The sequence below is a fragment of the Liolophura sinensis genome, chromosome 1 (genome assembly GCF_032854445.1).
Source record: "Liolophura sinensis isolate JHLJ2023 chromosome 1, CUHK_Ljap_v2, whole genome shotgun sequence".
Lineage (NCBI taxonomy): Eukaryota > Metazoa > Mollusca > Polyplacophora > Chitonida > Chitonidae > Liolophura > Liolophura sinensis.
Window position 1 is genome coordinate 6,787,578 of NC_088295.1, and position 19,507 is coordinate 6,807,084.

General features: G+C 39.6%; 2 protein-coding genes across 3 annotated transcripts in view; one reads left to right on the forward strand and one right to left on the reverse strand.

The window, feature by feature from the left end:
- LOC135470927 (RUN and FYVE domain-containing protein 2-like) overlaps positions 1–19,507 on the reverse strand; it is a 44,085-nt gene that overhangs the window by 14,582 nt on the left and 9,996 nt on the right. Inside the window, exons 7-13 of one of the 2 annotated variants that reach the window (XM_064749979.1) lie at positions 19,411–19,485; positions 18,839–19,010; positions 18,072–18,188; positions 16,847–16,867; positions 15,084–15,251; positions 1,216–1,313; positions 442–528 (exon numbers count right to left, since the gene is read on the reverse strand). In XM_064749979.1, coding sequence (XP_064606049.1) covers positions 442–528; positions 1,216–1,313; positions 15,084–15,251; positions 16,847–16,867; positions 18,072–18,188; positions 18,839–19,010; positions 19,411–19,485 — 738 coding nt within the window. The remainder of the gene's footprint in view (positions 1–441; positions 529–1,215; positions 1,314–15,083; positions 15,252–16,846; positions 16,868–18,071; positions 18,189–18,838; positions 19,011–19,410; positions 19,486–19,507) is intronic. The other variant, XM_064749987.1, reaches the window with a different exon arrangement.
- LOC135470945 (uncharacterized) lies at positions 5,859–9,818 on the forward strand. The gene is made up of 3 exons (XM_064749998.1): positions 5,859–6,086; positions 6,767–6,841; positions 9,156–9,818. The coding sequence occupies exons 1-3, from the start codon at positions 5,910–5,912 to the stop codon at positions 9,189–9,191; spliced, it is 288 nt and encodes a 95-aa protein (XP_064606068.1). The 5' UTR covers positions 5,859–5,909; the 3' UTR covers positions 9,192–9,818.

A 19,507-nucleotide genomic window follows, 5' to 3' on the forward strand; every position in this document is an offset into this window, starting at 1 on the left:
ACCATGTTGTCATCATCAAATTACCGTAAAATAGAAACACCAAACACACTCCTAATTATCAAAACTGATGATAAAATCAATTGTGAAATATGTAATCAATTTGTGGGTATACTCCACGAACAGAAGCAAATCTTGTAACCTTTGGCACTGCAGCTCCCTCCATCCCACTGACAATATACTGGTGAAGCATCATTTCTGGTCTTTTTAATCACTTACACAGACATGTTACGCTATTCACTTTTCCTTGCTGACAGGATAACACAATGTCAAAATTTCCAATAGACAAACATCTACAACACATGCTTGTACAACAAAGTATAGAAAAAAAAGCTTTAAGACTCAAAACAATGCAGCTTAACAATTGCAGACAAAATATTCAAATGAAGAGTTGAGATTAAACTTGAGCCACGTGGATCCTATGTGAAGCATGTTCCACCTTACCGTAGGGAATCTTTCTCTGCGACTGTCTGGCCAAGTTTACGAGCAGTTTCCATGGCAGCCTGTTTGTCAGACTCACATTGTTTAAGTCTAGCGGCACACGGGAAGGGCACGCAAGGAAAGCATGCAACAGAAAAGTCAGATAATAAAGGCTAGAGAACTTAAAAGTGCCTGGCAACTACTACGTACACAACTGTCACAGAACAACGCTGTTCATCAACATCAACCAAGTGACACTACTTCACAATGAACAAAGCTGGCAAATTAAATGCTTTAAAGTAAGGTTTCAAGACTACATTTTGGTCTATTTTCAATACCGAAAGTAAAGTAAAAGAAGACTGAATTAAAAATAGAAAAGTTCCTCCAACTATCCCCTGATGTGAATGTTAAAAAAAGCTTCTCTATGTCATGGTTAAGGATGAGCACAACTACATTTACCAGTGTAATGTGCATTTAACCTCTTCACTTACTTTATCATTGGATGCTCTCAACAGTAAAATGTTACACTGGTTAAACAAGTGATACTGTATATCCTTGGATGTAGTGAGATAATCTTTTCATTCATCATTATCATTACGTCAAAAAAATACTTTAAATGAAACCAAATTTATAATTTAATGACTACCATACTTTCATTGCATTATCATGAGAACTGATCTTTAATGGGACAGAATATATGTAACAATGATTCTTAGGATGATATGGAAATACAGTGCCACATACAGAGACAGCTTAGACAAACCAGCACAGCACATTGCCTATAGACCAGATACTCACTTTTTCTCCATATCCTTCATGGTGGCTACTAGCTGGTTTGTCTTCTCCTCCAGTTTGACCACCATTTCTGCCTTATGTTTCAGGGTGCTATCACATGTCTGAAAATGTCACACAGACAGATGTGTCAGTTATGTAGACATCTACTTTAGTTTATACTATACACTATGTACTTTTTCTTCTTAACTATGCTCAGACAAGATAACACCTTTAAATGGTTAAATAAGAAGAGGAATGACATGTATGTGTAAAACACTGAACAGACCTCAAGTGTAAGGCAATGAACACTTCAAAAATCACATCCTGTTTTACAACCACACTTGGTGATAAATTTTTTATCTAAATGGACTACAAAATGTTACAGCATAATGTTTACTAATTTTCGATCATTTCTTAGTCATGCTTATTCCTGAATCCTATGTGCTATTACATATGCTTGATTACAGGTCTACTTGTAAATCACATCACCCCTACCATCCTCCCCCTTTTAATATCCTATCATATGTCATGTAGGCATGGTTACAATACATCTCATGATCCCTGATACCCGACATGTACTTTGTCTCTTGCAAGCATGCATGGAGGGTATCTCACAAGCTCTTATATCCTATATAAACAGGGCAGCCGGATCCTAGACAAATATCCTACGCTCATCGTGGCTGAACCGTACACGGACGGTCTGGCCATTATAGCCTTGTCCACTCCCAACTGAAGCCCTGACGTGATTGTACGCCCGTGGTGGGCCCATCATCCTGACGTGATTGTACGCCCGTGGTGGGCCCATCATCCTGACGTGATTGTACGCCCGTGGTGGGCTCATCATCCTGACGTGATTGTACGCCCATGGTGGGCCCATCATCCTGACACGACTGTACGCCCATGGTGGGCCCATCATCCTGACGTGATTGTACGCCCGTGGTGGGCCCATCATCCTGACACGATTGTACGCCCATGGTGGGCCCATCATCCTGACGTGATTGTACACCCATGGTGGGCCCATCATCCTGACGTGATTGTGCGCCCATGGTGGGCCCATCGTCCTGACGTGATTGTTCGCCCATGGTGGGCCCATCATCCTGACGTGATTGTACGCCCATGGTGGGCCCATCATCCTGACGTGATTGTACGCCCATGGTGGGCCCATCATCAAACTATCATGGGCGTATCGTTCTGCCATCCTCAGCAGAATTTGCCAGTGTTCATGCTATGTTTGATATGAACTTATTTACAGCAAATATGCTGTGCTTTTATGTACTGGCGAGAAGTATTTTTTATGCTTGACAATTTCCAGCAAAATCTGAATGTATAGCACCAGTGTTTGTAGCCTACTACCAGGACTATTGTGCAGGCATACACCAAGCATATATAATACAATGTAGATTTTACACTGGCTCACCCAAAGAACATACATATGTGGCAGTTGTGTGAACGTCATAAAATCATTTGCAGCAGAATGTCGTAAAATGATGCTTGGAGCATTCGGCCACGATGGTGCCACGATGGTGCCACGATATGCGAATCCAGATCCGTTTGTATGCCCACCATGCCCATCATGATACAACCATGATGGGCCCACCATACACTGACCGTGAAGCCATAATGCGCATAAGACATTTAGCTAGAATGTGGCTGTACTGTACATGTCTTTTAGGCTACAAGACATCACACGATCCCCATATGTGCTTACATGTATTGATATATCATGATATCACGTGTCATGTCTATCGCACATGTAAAAAACTGTCTTGAAGGCCTGCTTACAAGACATCCCACAAACCTAATATATGCTTACATGTACTCAGGCATGATTGGAGGGAATCCTGCATTCCCCCGATGTCTAACTTATCTACAGACGACACACCTGATAGCATTAAGCAGATGACGCCCATGTGGGTATGAATGCCACAAAAAACCCTTTCTGAGCAAGATTACTGTCATTCACTCAGCTGCCAGGTATAATCCTATAGTCTAAAAGAGCCTAGCTCTCACAAAAACTAACTAAAACTTTGTATTTTGCATAAAAATGCACAGAGGGGGGAAAAGGCATCCAGCAAGACCTCATGGCACTGAATACAGTGACATCATTGTCACCTACAGACTGACAGGTGCAGATGGTGCTCAAAATTGTAAAGTGGAATGGACAGAGGGACAAACAAGTAAAAACCTAGGAACTATCAAGACCATTCATTCACAACCCTAACCCAACACTTGACCAAAACCATAAGCTTTATAGATACACCAAAAATCATGACAGAAATGTTATTTTATTAAACCAGTAATACTTTTTCTTGAGGTTTGCTCTCTGTGCATATACCAGTTGCAATGGTATACATGAAGCATCCAGACAAAGAGAAGAATCAGCAACAGGGCACCTGTCATTTGTGAACCACTGCTATCCACTAAATATCACGATATGTAAATAATTTACATGGCAGGAAATTATTGTGAAGAAATTATTCCTGAGCCAGCGTGAGTTAACTTCTGAGTTTCCTGTTAGCAAAGGAAAAACAGGCTGCTGGTTTTCTAACAGTAATTGGACTAAAGTGCCTGCGGCTGGAGAACTCGCCATCACCAAAGGACTGCATCATTACGGAGCGGAGAGGCTAGGTGGTAAAAAGGGAGCGAGTCACCTGTTCCTAGATGTGGATATGGTGAGAGGAGAGGGGAGGGGAGGTGGGCAAAGCGTGGGAAATGGAAGCTCAACTCAAGGCCTTCGAAAGTCAACCTTCTCACTGATTATCGCAAACTACACACAGAAGAATGAATTTCTTTCCATTTTCATATCATTTCTTACGACTTCAAACTACTTGTACAACAGCTTTCCGCACATCCAAATCAGAGGTTGTGTGTTGATATTAATTACTGGACATACATTACTTAAAAATTATAATTCTCATATGCCTCAAAACAGTAATTAATGAGTTGTCCATGGCATTATGACACCACAGTGATACACCATTAGGAATCATTATCTGTGCCTGTATAAAATGGTTTGTGAACACACTTTGTGCTCCAGTGCTATAATTGAATGAATGATCAACTGTAGTAACACTCCTCCAGGGGCCATGTCTCTATCTCCGGGTTCTGCTGAAGCAAGGTGCATTTTCCATCTGCTACAACACATTATGATACATTATATTTTATAACATCTTGCCAACTTAAACTGACAACTATGTGTTTTCTTGGAGGAGCATGTTGGCAGAAAGTTTATTATCTTGTATAGCGCTCTATACATGATGGCCAGAGATGCTGATGCAATCATAGCTTTCATAAATTTAGTGGTTGGCAGACCAATTCTGACACAACAGAACTCCATCCCACAAACACAGATTATTCCATCAACATATTCAGACAACATTTAGCCAGTAATAGCCTTGTACCTGGCACTACTGATAAGGTAAGGATGAGATGGAACATTAGATGATTCTGTTTCAACTCCAGGGGAATCTTCATCAAATTAGTATATTTGAGATGGTCCCTACAGGGTTGTCCTGCAGTAGGCAGTGTTGGATATGATTGATGTGAGGCGCATGGCCAATTCCCCCTCCCCCAGACCAGTATTTAACCTGCATCGCCGGACACCTCACTCACTCAGCACCCAACACCACCCTACCAGAAGACCACTGTAACAGGTGTTACTAGCAGAATAACTCAGGTAAGTCCCAAGATTTTTACTTACTGATGTGAAAGCTGAGATCAATTAACACCTGTTTTACATTCAGTCAAACACGGGAATTCTAAGATGTCAATTCCATACACAATATGCAGTTCTCAGTTCTTTTGTATCCAAGCACTCTGCTGATCTAATACACATGTGGAGAGGCACTTTTATGACCAAATGTATTTACAAACGTATTCACTCTACTGTTTGCTCTTAAACTTTTAATTGTTACTTTATTGCTCATAGATATGTGGAAATGTTGGACTAAAACTAAAGCATGTTACTGTTGGTTTTAGCTGTCTTCTTATATTCCATTTATCAGCTGTTCACATATTTATGTATGAATTGATCAAACTGAATTTCATTATGATGAAATAGTAACAAGTCTTTGATTAACCCACAGCAAACATACCAGATTAAATTAACATGAAAATAACCCAAACAGTTGAGACGGATAGCTGATCTGCCACTCCACACTCCTGTATGCCATATGGCAGTGACCTCAACTAAATATGCACAGCTCATATTGTGCAATTAGTTTCTATTTTGGATTATTAGACACATTAAGTATAATTAATTCAGTTGTTCAAAGACCTAAATAACATGCCTGTTTATTAACTAATGAGTCTGTTAGGGAGGCTTGTAGGGCAACCAGGGGGTGTTACTTTAACAACTTAACCCACTCAATCCCCTCTACAACTCTCAAAACACTGGATCCAGCGAACCCATCTACCAGTAAAGGGCACCTCTACCTGGAAGATGTTTACCTGGACCAAGGTTAAGCTGTAATACAGGTGTCAGTGCAAGGGACACTGCACAGTAGTCCACTGTATGAGTATGTTCCTGAATGTCACAAACCAGAAGCTGAGAGGTACTGAGTTTAGTTAAATACAAGTGCTACAAATCTCAGTCATTAGAAAGACTCCAGTGTGTAAATGTGTATGTTCTTCAGGTGACAACGATACACAGGCCAGCCCTGTAACTGACCACTGACTAACTGCTTCAACAAAGCATCCCCGTGTGACAGCTAGACAAAATGAGGAGTCCTGTGAGAGCCGTGGCCTTTGTTGGCCTCATCTGTCTCCTGTGTCATGTTATCTCTGCACAGAACTGGCACTTCAGCAATGGCTGGGAATCTGGTAAACGCTCTTCAGGTCTCACCGAGTGTCAGTTCCGACCACAGGTCAAGGCTCTTGTCAACAGGATTATAGAAGTAAGTGAGCTCAAGCTTTTTTTTACCCAAAATGTTACATTTATATACCCAGCATCTTTGTTTTATGTTCACATGTAGCTTATCAAAAGCTATGTCTCAGTTCCAACTACAAGTCATGGCCAGACCATTAAGGCAGTGTAGCCAAATATCGTTCGAGAACCAATCATCTGCCATCTGTGACTTTCTCATTTGATCAATTTTAAACAGGATTATAGATTGTATGGTATTTCTAGTTTTCTGATTCTTCCAAATCTTACAATCCATCTGATGATACCATTGTGTGAGGCAACTTCAGGGAGATTACCTTTCACAACCGGGTCATGGAGTATTCAGAAAGGGTAAAATCTGAGACACACACATGTAACACTTTGGCAGAGGTTGACTTCAGGGTCCGAATTCACAAGAGGTTTTTGTGAAGTTTATGTATTCCAATACTACTTATGCAGTGATGGGTTCATTTTTTTTTTAAATTTCAAATGTACCAATATATTATTATTAGTAAAATTAAAAAAATAACAACTTATTACTTAAACATGTGTGAAGTTCAACATTAAAAATATTCAGATGTAGTGATCACATGCATAAAATTAGTGTGGCTCAAGATTTTCCCTATCACACATTCATACAAGCAACACTGACAAGATCTGCCCACTAAGACTACTTTTTTGTTCCCTTCACAGGAAGAAATAACAAGACTACAGAGGGTATGCACAAAATCAACATATCTACTACCAGAGACACGGTCATATCTTCAGGTGAGTGATACTAGAAACCTATAAAACACCTGATTACTGAGGCAAACTTTTGTACCTGATTACACAGGTAAAGTTCTGCACATATGGAACCTTATAACTGAGGCAAACTTTTAAACCTGTAGACAGCTTATTACTCAAGTAAAGTTCTGCATGTATGGAATCTCAAAACTGGGGCAAACTTCTACACAAATAGACACCTAATTACTCAGGTAAAGTTCTGCATGTATGGACACCTTGTAACTGGGGCAAACTTCTGCACACCTTGTAACTGGGGCAAACTTCTGTACATATAGACACCTAATTACTCAGGTAAAGTTCTGCATGTATGGACACCTTGTAACTGGGGCAAACTTCTGTACATATAGACACCTGATTTTAAATATTTAGGAAACATTCTGTTCCTGTAAACACCAGTCTTGGTTCTGTATTCGTGATAACTACATGTAAGTCAAACTCCTGCATTTGCACTTGTGATACCAGTGGAAAATCTTGGCACTTGCTCACCTGATAGCTCAGCTAAACTTTTACTCACTTTATAGGTAATTTTCCACTTACGTACATAGATGTATGTTAACATCAGTATGCTGTTCTCCACCAACGTACAGGATACCCTTGATCAATGCATAGGTTGCATTCTGGATTGTAGACATCAACTGTGCACATTACAGCTTATAGGCAAACTTCTACTTGTGTATATATGATAACTTATATACAGTTCGTAATTTCGGTAAATTTCTGCTCATGAATATATAACTTTAGCCAATTTCTACTCATGAACATATGATAACTTCAAATTTTTAGTCATGACCATACGATAACCTCAGAGCAAATTTCTACACATGAACATATCATAAACTTTGGCAAAATTCTCCTCATGAACATATGGTAATTTTGACAAATTTATCTTCATGAATACATAATATAGCCAAACATATGATAACTAAGGCAAACTTTAAACCACACATACACAAAATAAATTGTGTAAACTTTTATGATAAAATGAAACAATTTATTGGTTTCATCCTGTTATCGTTAGTGAACCAGGAATTGTCAGGATTTTGACCAAAGATAAAAGTGTTACATTCCACACACATAATAAAATACTTAGATGAAGAGGAATACTGTTAATAGCCATCTACTGCAGAGGAAAACACCCTAAGGGCTGGTGTGAAAAATGAAGAATTGTACAAGAGAAATGTTTGTGAAGCAGAGATGGCCCCCTGGCATCTAGTAAGCAGTACTATACAGGCAGTCACATCCCTGTTTAAGCTAAGCTAGTATTTATGAAGAAAAGCAATTTACTTCAATAAAGATTTTGTGCATGGTTCCTTCAGTGCCTTCTGTGAACCCCTGGCTTACTCCAGAATGAACCAGTCTATAGATAACGAATTCATGCATTTACTCTGGGGAACAGGAGCTGTTAATTTCGAGACAGAAGAAAACGGTTTGTCAAGGCCTTCTCAGCATGCATATTCTGGCCGAAACCCTCCAATAATATTCATCGGCTATGAGGTTACGATGGGGGCTAATCACCTGTGCAGCAGAGGAACCAACTGGATGGCATTCACCACCACGTCGGTCATACATATTACATTTCTAGTCATCAGCAATAAGGGAGAAGGCTGTTGGATAATAGACTATCGCAATAATGAGTTGTTCCATCAAACATTCTTCTGTTTACTCTGACAGGATAAAGCTAAAACCAAATTGTGTGTGCATTATAAGCAGAAAGGTCATAAAGCTGAGTCTGACGGCACATTCTTCTGGCCACTTTTCTCCTGAGAGACAAAGTAAAATCCATCTGCCACTAATTATTTTATATCTCTACTATAAAGCTGCTTAGACTGAGCCAAACAGTTTAATACCTGCTATTTCTCGACAGTATGCTAATAACATTGAAGGCTTTGCACAGATTTACACCCTCAAACTCAACGGGACAGCAAAAGCAGAACTTTCATCTGTATTCTTTAGTGTTACTGAACAATTGCCTCCACTCCCACAGATTTTATGTTACATGCATAGTTTTTCTTACAAGAATACCTTGTGATATACAGTATAAACAGTTGGCATCTCTGTGGCACTATTTACACTTCAGGCGCAATTCCATTCAAATACAGATTTACTGACAGTATCTTTTGTCTTTTCCATAATTACATAATGTACGGTGCTTTTATATACATGTAGATGTACAGTGATCAAGTAAGCCCCCACCCCCTCCTTCCCACTCATCCACCCCGTCACCTGAATGAGCTGCACAACCATTCTCCCATGTTCAGTGAGGTTCCATGAGTGACTTGTCATGTTTTTGTTACAGGCTAAGAATAGGCAACCCTTTGAGCCTGACCAGTGAGGGGTGTTGACCGGCTGACCAACCGGAATCATGGACACCAACAGGGGTCAGTGGAGTCAAATCCTCATCCATACTTACACTGGAAGCTCTCTGTATGATGAACAATTCTCAGGAAACAGAAAACAGTTCGTCTTTTACAAATCATCTCTTTATTCATCAGAAAAATGAAGTTAAAAACCCTGCAGTTCTGCCGTGCAAGACCAGAAGCATCTGAACCAAAGCCCTGAGACTGAACCAAAGCCCTGAGACTGAACCAAAGCCCTCCCAGCAGTCCATCAATACTCTACCACATTCCCAATGGCTAACTCTCAGCCTAAGACTTTGACCTTAAACTTGTTTTGTTTAATAAATACAATCTTATTCTCGTTAGTGGTGTCCTGTACAATTTGTGGTATGAGCATTCAATTATCTATTTGCTTGCGTGATAATGTCCCACTCAAGATCATTTCACTGTTTTAATGGTTGTCAGGCTTCCAGATACTAGAAACAGGTCAGAGCCATTGTCCTTTGCCAATTACCTGGCAAATACCTTAAAGCTGCCGTGAGCCAGCAAGAGGTGGATATGAATCCGTAACCTCAATGGTCAAGGGCTGATTGATTACAGCCAAGGAACACTTTAGTGCAAAGTGGTACAAATTATGACACTTGCGGTAAATGATCTAAAATTTCATCCCCCCCCCCCCCCACCAAAAAAAACCAAGGGCATGTTTAGATGCAACTAAATGTTAGAAAATATTACTCTTGGTGCTCAAACATTTTTTTCCAGAAGGAGATCAATCTACCTTCCAAACAAACCTGCAAACAGCTTCAACAGAACTCAAAATCAATCAAAATGTGCAACGTAATCACGATGAAATTCTATGTCATTTTACCCCATCAAAAATATTACACTGGCCAGAAGGCAATCCTTCATGTCATAATTTGATGTGTCAGTGTTATGTGTTGTGTCACTGGAAAGGTGTCAGATGGGATGATGACCACAACTGGCTAATTCCTGTATAAAACAGAGAAAGGTTAGACATGTAAGAAAACTACATGTTCGTCTGCAAGTCTTTGCTATGTTGAGTGAGGACAAAAGCTGTGTCTTGGGATAAAAACCCTGAGTTCCCAGAAAACAAATCAACTGACAAAAGTGGGGGAAGGATCTATGAAAGCAACCAAGCTCTATGTCTAAGTTAACTGATCAGCTGTGTAACCATGATCATGCAGAGAGACATCACTACTGAATGGAAAACAGCCTTGTGACAGTTGTGTATCATACTGGCCCATAGAGCATTATTAGCCTTCAGTTATTATGAGAGTGGGAGAAGTCCATCTGCCCCACACTGACACACTAACAATCACAGGTGTAGCGGTGATCTATGGCAGCCCCAGGGGGTACCTGATCACCTATGAAAGGGACCATGGTTTATTCATGCCCCTCTCACCAAACCATTTCACATCAGACTTTGCGAGGGTTAATTGGCCTAAAGTCTGTCTTGTGAAGACACTATAGAGCCTGGATAGCATCAGACTGACTCCTGTCCACAGAGACCCTTTAATCACATCTCTAAGGACAACTCTTTTGCATCCATATGTGCGTAACTAGTATTGGAAAAGAGCTGAGATGTTCAGAGGAGTACCAATTCCTCCCTAAATACATGCAAACCAGAAATTGCACATCCAGCAGAGAGAAAACCGAAGCAAGACTGCATGAAACTGGAGATCCTTCAGCAAAATGGACTGATATCCAGCACGTGTTGTACACACCCTCCACAAGATAATCAATTGTCCAAAGTGTACACTCAAAGTCACAAAGGCCTTGCGAGACAAAATGACAATCCAAAAAAACTTAGTAGCTGAGTAGCTTCCTATTCATGTAAACTTCAAAGACAACTAACCTTAAACACATCCAGGAAACCTAACAGCTCTATACCACACATATTTATACTAAAAGCACACCCACACACTGTTTACACAAACAGGACACCCACACACTATTTACGCAAACAGGACACCCAGACAGTTTACTTAAACAGGACACCCAGACAGTTTACTTAAACAGGACACCCAAACATGGCTTACACAAACACAAAACCCAAGCCACTGTTCACATCAACAGACACTCACACAGCTCACAAAAACAGGACACACATACAGTTTACACAAACAGGACACCAACACAGTTTGCATTAACAGACACCCAAAGACTGCCTACACAAACAGGACACCCACACAGGGCTTACACAAACATGACACCCACATACACTTTACACAAACAGGACACTCACACACTGTTTACACCAACACGACACCCACACACTGTTTATATCAGCAGGTCACCCCAAACAGTTCACACCAAGAGGACACCCAGTGTTTACACAAACAGGACACCATACACTGTCACACCAGCAGAACACCCACAAATTGTTTACACAAATAGGACACCACACACCACCAGCAGGTCACTCCCACACCGCTGACACCAGCAAGTCACTCATACACCCTTGACACCAGCAGGACACCCACACACTGTTTACACCAGCAGGTCACTCACACACTGTTTACACCAGCAGGTCACCACACATCATTTTACACCAGCTGGTCACACAAACACTGTTCAATTGTTCCTTTTATGAAGATACAGTTGACACTTGCCTTCAAGCACACAGCTAATACAGAAAAGGTATTAGCAATATATACATATTTAATTAAGCCATCTGCTCACACGTTTGCACATTTCCTTGTAACATAGGCCCCTGCCAGGGGTAATACAACTGGGCTGTCAAATGCAGCTACATGTGGTCTGATTCAAATTCCAACTACACTATGTTATAATATAATCTTCTTATGCGTAACACCATAACAAACACAGCTACATGGAGAGATGGCTCAATTCCAGCTAGTACATACAAGCTAAAAATTAATGTCATAATACATGAGACCACAACAAATGCAGCTACATGAGGTATGATGGACCTGCTGTCACATATAAATGAAAAAACTGAAATCATCTGGCCATACATTGCAGTAATTGCATGGTCATCACCTTGCACAGTGCAAACAGTCACCAGCTGATACACAATTGAATATGTGCATGTTGAACCAACAGAAATTTCAATCACCTTCCCAAAAATACATGTATATGTGTACACAAATGTATCCAGTCAATGGACCATAAAGTCTTCATAGCGCAAATGAATCATAAAAAGAACCATCCTGGCATTTAAGCATGTCTCTGCATGTATGATTTATTTCAGCTTCACATCCAACATACAATAATGCCTTGTTACGTACACCCATACACAAAGATGTAATTCTGGCTGGTTTAAACACAGAGGCTGGGGAAATGATGTACGTTAACCCTGAGCTCAGCCACATCAGGGAGTCAGGGGGATACATCAGAGAGTCTAAACCCTCAATGGGTATACATCTGATATATTGCTACGATAGCCCATTAGCTAACGTTAAGATCAAACCGATAATGTCAACAAAGTTGGAAACATAATACAGAATAAGGTAGAAACAAGCCCATAATTATATGTAATACAAAGTTATTCTATTTCACTAAACTAGAGTATATACATGTATAAGCAATTAATTAGTTTTCACCTAGGCAAACCAGAACTTGAGAACACTTGAGAACCAGAACTTGAGAACATTTGAGAACCAGAACTTTAGAATACTTGAGAACCAGAACTTTGGAACAACTTGAGAACCAGAACTTTGGAACAACTTGAGAACCAGAACTTTAGGACACTGGAGAACCAGAACTTTAGGACACTTGAGAACCAAAACTTTAGAACACTTGAGAACCAGAACTTTAGAACACTTGAGAACCAGAACTTTAGAACACATGAGAACCAGAACATTAGAACACTTGAGAACCAGAACTTTAAAACACTCGAGAACTTCAGAATATTTAAAGCTAAATGGACATTTGTGAAATGTATAACTGAATGGGTTCTCACTGTATAACCTGTGTTTGGGTTACAAAGATAATTACTTATTGGAATGGGTTTATATTTCAGATACGTTTCACATTTGGGATAACAAATCAATTTTCGATGTTGTTGGGGTTATATGTCAAAAATCTCTACCAAATCTATAATTTCCCCAAATATCTGTAAGAATTATACATGAAAATGTATGTACACGATCTCTTATGTCATTCTGTGTGTTTTCACTTAAGCATTACTTGAGAAGGCAAGTTATTTAACTGCATGCACCTGCAATATATGGATAACCCATGCAAGAGTAATATCTAAAGCCCTTTATATGGCTGTATACTTTTGTGTCCCATGTACGTAAAAATTCAGAATGTTTTAAGGAGGTTTTGTTTACTGCTGCTTAAGGCCAAACTGAAGAGCACTGTATATCTGTTATAGCAATACCACCAGTGGTTATATTGTATAGGCTGTAGGTTAATATACACCTGATTCTGCAACACCACTTGCAGTTCACTGAAAATCTCAGAAACATTGCCATCACACTTAGTTTATGGTGCACCTAATATAGATGTCTAACCTGTAGTTCATTTTATATCTGATATAGATGTCCCAACTGTAGTTTAATGTATATCTCATACAGCCGTCCACTTCTAGTTTACTGTCCACCTGATATAGCTGTCCTGCCTGTAATCTATTGTATATCTGACATAGCTGTCCCACCTCAGTTTATTGTATATCTGATAAAGCTGTCCCACCTGCAGTTTATTGTAAACCTGATATAGCTATCCGGTCTGTAGTTTATTGTACACCTGATATAGCTGTCCTGCCTGTAGTCTACTGTACACCTGATATAGCTGTCCCACCTGTAGTTTATTGTACACCTGATATAGCTGTCCCACCTGTAGTTTATTGTACACCTGGTATAGCTGTCCAACCTGACATAGCTATCCAACCTCTAATTTATTGTACAACTGGAATAGTTACCCACCTGCAGTTTATAGCGCATCTAGAATATCTATCCGACCTGTAATTTATTACACATCTGGCATAACAATCTCACCTGTAGTTTATTGTACACCTGGTATAGCTATCCCACCTGTAGTTCACTGTACACCTGATATAACTGGCCCACCTGTAGTTTACTGTACACCTGATATATCTATCCCACCTGTAGTTTACTGTACACCTGATATAGCTGGCCCACCAGTATTTTATTGTACACCTGGTATAGCTATCCCACCTGTAGTTTACTGTACACCTGATATATCTATCCCACCTGTAGTTACTGTACACCTGATATATCTATCCCACCTGTAGTTTACTGTACACCTGATATAGCTGGCCCACCAGTATTTTATTGTACACCTGGTATAGCTATCCCACCTGTAGTTTACTGTACACCTGATATATCTATCCCACCTGTAGTTTACTGTACACCTGATATAGCTATCCCACCTGTAGTTTACTGTACACCTGATATAGCTATCCCACCTGTAGTTTACTGTACACCTGATATAACTGGCCCACCTGTAGTTTACTGTACACTTGATATAGCTGGCCCACCTGTAGTTTACTGTACACCTGATATAGCTGGCCCACCTGTAGTTTACTGTACACCTGATATAGCTGGCCCACCTGTAGTTTATTGCACACCTGATATATTTATCCCACCTGTAGTTTACTGTACACCTGATATAGCTGGCCCACCTGTAGTTTATTGTACACTTTGCACTGAACAAATGAATGATTATGGCTTATAACCCCACATCAGCAATATCTCAGCCATATCATGGAGTCAGTTTCTACTGAAAAACGCTGCTATTCTACCTGTAGTTCATGGAATATCTCATATATATATATATAGTTATGCTACAGGTAGAATAATGTTAATCTGTTACAGTACTCTAATCTGTAGTTCAATACTGAGTAACTAGTACTGAGAAACACTTGTATATCATCCCACCTGTAGTTTATTGTACATCTCCAGGTTAATGGCCTTGATCTCGTCGAGCTGCTGGCGCAGGGTGACGATGTTGTCCTGTTTCTCGTGGATGTCTTTCTCCAGCAGCTGTAAGGCCATCTCCATTTCCTGCTTCATACTGATCTGTAACTCCAGTTCCTTCTCCACGTCCTGGTGCACAACAACAACAACACATGAAACAAAAACAACACATGTACAACAACTACACATGAAACAAAACACAACAGTAACACACGTTTCTCTCACCATACAGCAGGCAATCACATAAACATAGGCAGAAATTAAGGAATTTTCTTTCTGACTCGTGAGAGTCTATATATACTAACACATAAAATGACAGATAATGTAGCATTACACAAGAAGTGTGAATGGACTGTCTGCGTGCATCATCTATAGTAAAAGTTTCGTCTGGAAAATATCCAGCTCTTAACTATGGAAGACGGTTGCCACTCATGCTCTGGAGCGCATGATGATTAGCAAACATCATGTGATTTTTTTACTTATTCTCGCACAGTTTTTGAGAGACTGTGCGACATTAGCAATAATATGGTGCAGTTTCACTAATCTCACATTCTCGAGTTCTCGCCTTGCGTGTCCTATCATTAAAATCCCAAGTTTTTTAGTTAATCTTGACTCCAATGTTTTTTGTAAGACGCAAGTGGTTCCATCTGTGTTCCACACTTAACAAATGAGACTGTATGTTTGATTCCTAATCCAGCTGATCCACTGGAGACTTTTCACATACTTAGTAACATGGCTTTCTCCAGGCTATGCACAGTTTTCTATACCTGCAAACCTGACCATGGTGGTATGGGTGAGTATGATGAAAATCACCAATCACATACATGCACAAGAAAACTCATTCATTATAAGACAACAAAGATCAATTCAGTTTGGACCTGAATCACATCCAATATTGTACACATACAAGTATCTTCAATATCACTGAGGACAGAAAGACTACAGACAGAACAGAGTCTTTGCGCATATGTTTGTGAATCATGAACATGTATACATGTAGGGGGCCTCCGTCTGTGAGTTCAAGTCCAGCTCATGCAGATGGCTTTGGGTTTCTCCACCATAATGCTGACCGTGGTCGTATAATGAAATATTCTTGAGTACAGCATAAAACACTACTCAAATAAATAAGTAAATAAAATAAATATATACATGTAAACATACAGCACAAATAGGAAAACATAACAGCTATCAATAATGGAATGAATAAAATCATATATCAACACACTACTAGCTAAACATTAAATGACACTGAAAGTCGAACATGCACATGCTTGAACTACCTATGGCATCATACAAGTGAAAAATCATCTTCAAGAATAATACACAGTGTAGAGAGATACAAGGCGATGAAGCATGAGAAATGCTCGCTGAAGTTATATCATGGACGATCTGATTGCATAGGATTTGGATCCTAGCTTAGGTGACAACTCCCCAAGAATATTCTGACACTAGGCCAACCAGCTCTTGGCTTTTCACCAGTGGGTAGCACCCAATCAAGAAATTATCCTGCTCCCCCATTCAGATGCCTTTTCGCCTGATCCACACTGGGACAGATCCCAAGTCCCCCACATAGGAGGCAGACACTCTGACTACTGTGTCTTCTAATTCGTGTGCTTAGATACACATTGTTCTATAAAATGAGGAAAGTCTAATGACACTTTAGCACTTCAGGTTCACAACAACCATGCAGCCATGACTGCAAAAACACAACACTGTTGCCTTACCTTATGGCGCCTCTTTGAGGACTGAAATTATTCAATTATAGTACACCGTCCACATACAAGTTTTCTTATCAACACTTGTACAGATTAAGTATATCCTTACTTCCTGACTTTTGCCACAGCAGCACATCAGATAGGAGTTAAATCAGTGTTAGTAATGGCCAGGCCATGCATAGGAAGAGAACATAAAGCTTCTCTTCTAACAATGTCTCTTTTTGTATGCTTGTTAAAGCTTTAATGTAACTTCACAACTAAATCATTCAGATCCAAAAGCAGGCCATGTCTTATAGTGACATCACACCCACCCATCTTAATGTGCCAAGTTCTATGGCAGACAATCCCCAGATGGCTGGTTTAGACACAAAAAAGGTTTGCCAGTACCAATAGTTCACAACAGGAGACTCGTGGACAAGCTACAAAGAAGGTCCAAATGACAGCAGAACGCACTGTTTTCTTCTGTGACGTTGTAATGAGCGTGTACTTCATGTATGTTGTATGAGCACACATACACCGATAATTGTGACGCAACACAGGAAAGAACAAACAAGTTCACATCTTTGGACTGCCTTGACACAGACAAGAAGGAGTTTCATGAGTTCTGCATTACATCAGAGATGATTCAAGCTGATGCTAGCATATTTGGTGTAACTTTCATATCTAGAGTAGTCCCCCTTGAAAAGCGAGCAGTGCTCAGGATTATCAGCTGAATGGTAGCCAGTTGTACACCAAGTAAAATTGGTAGATAACTTTTTATTTTGGAAAATTATTTTTACTTTTAGTTTCTTCTTTTAGACATTTAGTTGTGAGTATATTTATAGCAATTCATAGGTCACCACATACCATTATTAGGGCATTTCTGTTTATCGTGTGGTTTACCACTTCAGGATCTGGTGGAAAAACTAGATGTTGTACCCATGTAGCTGAATAAAAGTTACTTCTATACGGCCATCTTAGCCTAAATATAACTTCAAAAGACACTCATATTTTGTCAACTATCATAACCATTCACAACATACCTAATACCTCTCGAGGAACAGCCTGATTCCATATTCCTTCAAATTTAAAGTGTGTGGAATTTAATTTGTAGTTGAAACATTGCTAAATGAAAATGATCCAAGCAGCAACAAATTGACATGGGGGTTAATATGGTTATCCTCAAGCCAATACAGCGGTCATACAATAACACTCAATATAACCGTAACCATACAATCTACATATGAGCACTCACAACTCGAAGCTGTGTCTCCTCCTCGTACTTCTTCTTGATATCCGAGTACATGTTGTCCAAGCCTGCACTAGACGTCTGGTATGTCTGTCGCTCTGTATCAATATCCTGACGGGCAACCTGTAATGGTGTAACAGTTTGTAACAATGTAACAGTACGATCTGTCAAAAAAAAACATTTTGTAACAGTGCAGGAATAAAACAGTTTAATAGTAACACCACAAATGTAACAAAACAGTTTGTGTTGGTGCATAAACTACAATATGTAACAGTGTAACAAAAAAGGTTGTGTAACTTTACAATACATAACAAAACAGTTCATAATAGTGAATAAACTGTACAATCTGTAACAGTGTAACAGAACAGCTTGTAAACCTGTAGCTGTGCAATGTGTAAGAGAACGGTCAATAACAGTGTATAAACTGTACAATCTGTAAGTGTAACAGAACAGTTAAGAACTGTAAGACTTAACAACAGCACAACAAAAGAGCTAGGAACATTCTGCAAAGAAAGCAACAAGACCAAGAAAAAATGTATGAACCTGTATCAGTGTAACAGAACAGTTTGTGAGGGTGTATCAGAAGATAGACACCATAAAGATGCACAACAATTAAGTAGCAAAATGTAAATAAGATCAACTTAAATCTGCTGCTTAATTCTCTGTGTTAAAACATATGATTCATTTTGTACACTCCTATGCTATTCTACATTATCATAAACAACATTATCCACATGAAAGATTATTATTTCCACTATGTCACATACACAAACCTGAAGCTGTTTTTCATAATTGTCCAGAAGTTGGTTTTTCTCCTGCCTCAACACTTCATTCTCAGCCTGCAATGTCAAGCTGTGGTTTTTGGCAATGGCCAAGTCTTCCTTCATCAAGGCATTGGTTGTCTGTGATACTTCTAGCTTCTGTTGGAGGTTTGTTACTGTGGCACTGAAAGTGGACAAAGCGAGCTTATTTTGTGAGAAAGAAATCCCCAATCAGGAATTTTCTACAACCAGATCCCAAACTAGAAATCATAAAGAAGGGAAAGGTACACTCATCAAAATGGCCGGGTGGCAATTTCCACGGCCTATCCATGGACATAGTGCCCAGCCAAAATGAGGCACTGTTAAGCATCCATCTAAAACAAAGCCTAGCCTAGGACTTCCACCATAATTTAGCAAAAACAACCTAATTATCGACTGCCATATGCAGATTCATTTTATGACGTTGCCCACCTCATTTTCTGTTAAGACATGAAAAGTATTACATTCGTTGCAGGTAAAGTGGAGGCAGAGAGCGTCAAACAATACTGCACAAAAGTTTCAGCCATTAAATATGAACGACTAACTTTAGATGCCTGTTCAGTTCTTCTAGGTAATTCTTTTGATCCAGAATTGTAGCCATCCTGGACTTTCCTTCCATACTGGAATAAAAACATAATAAGA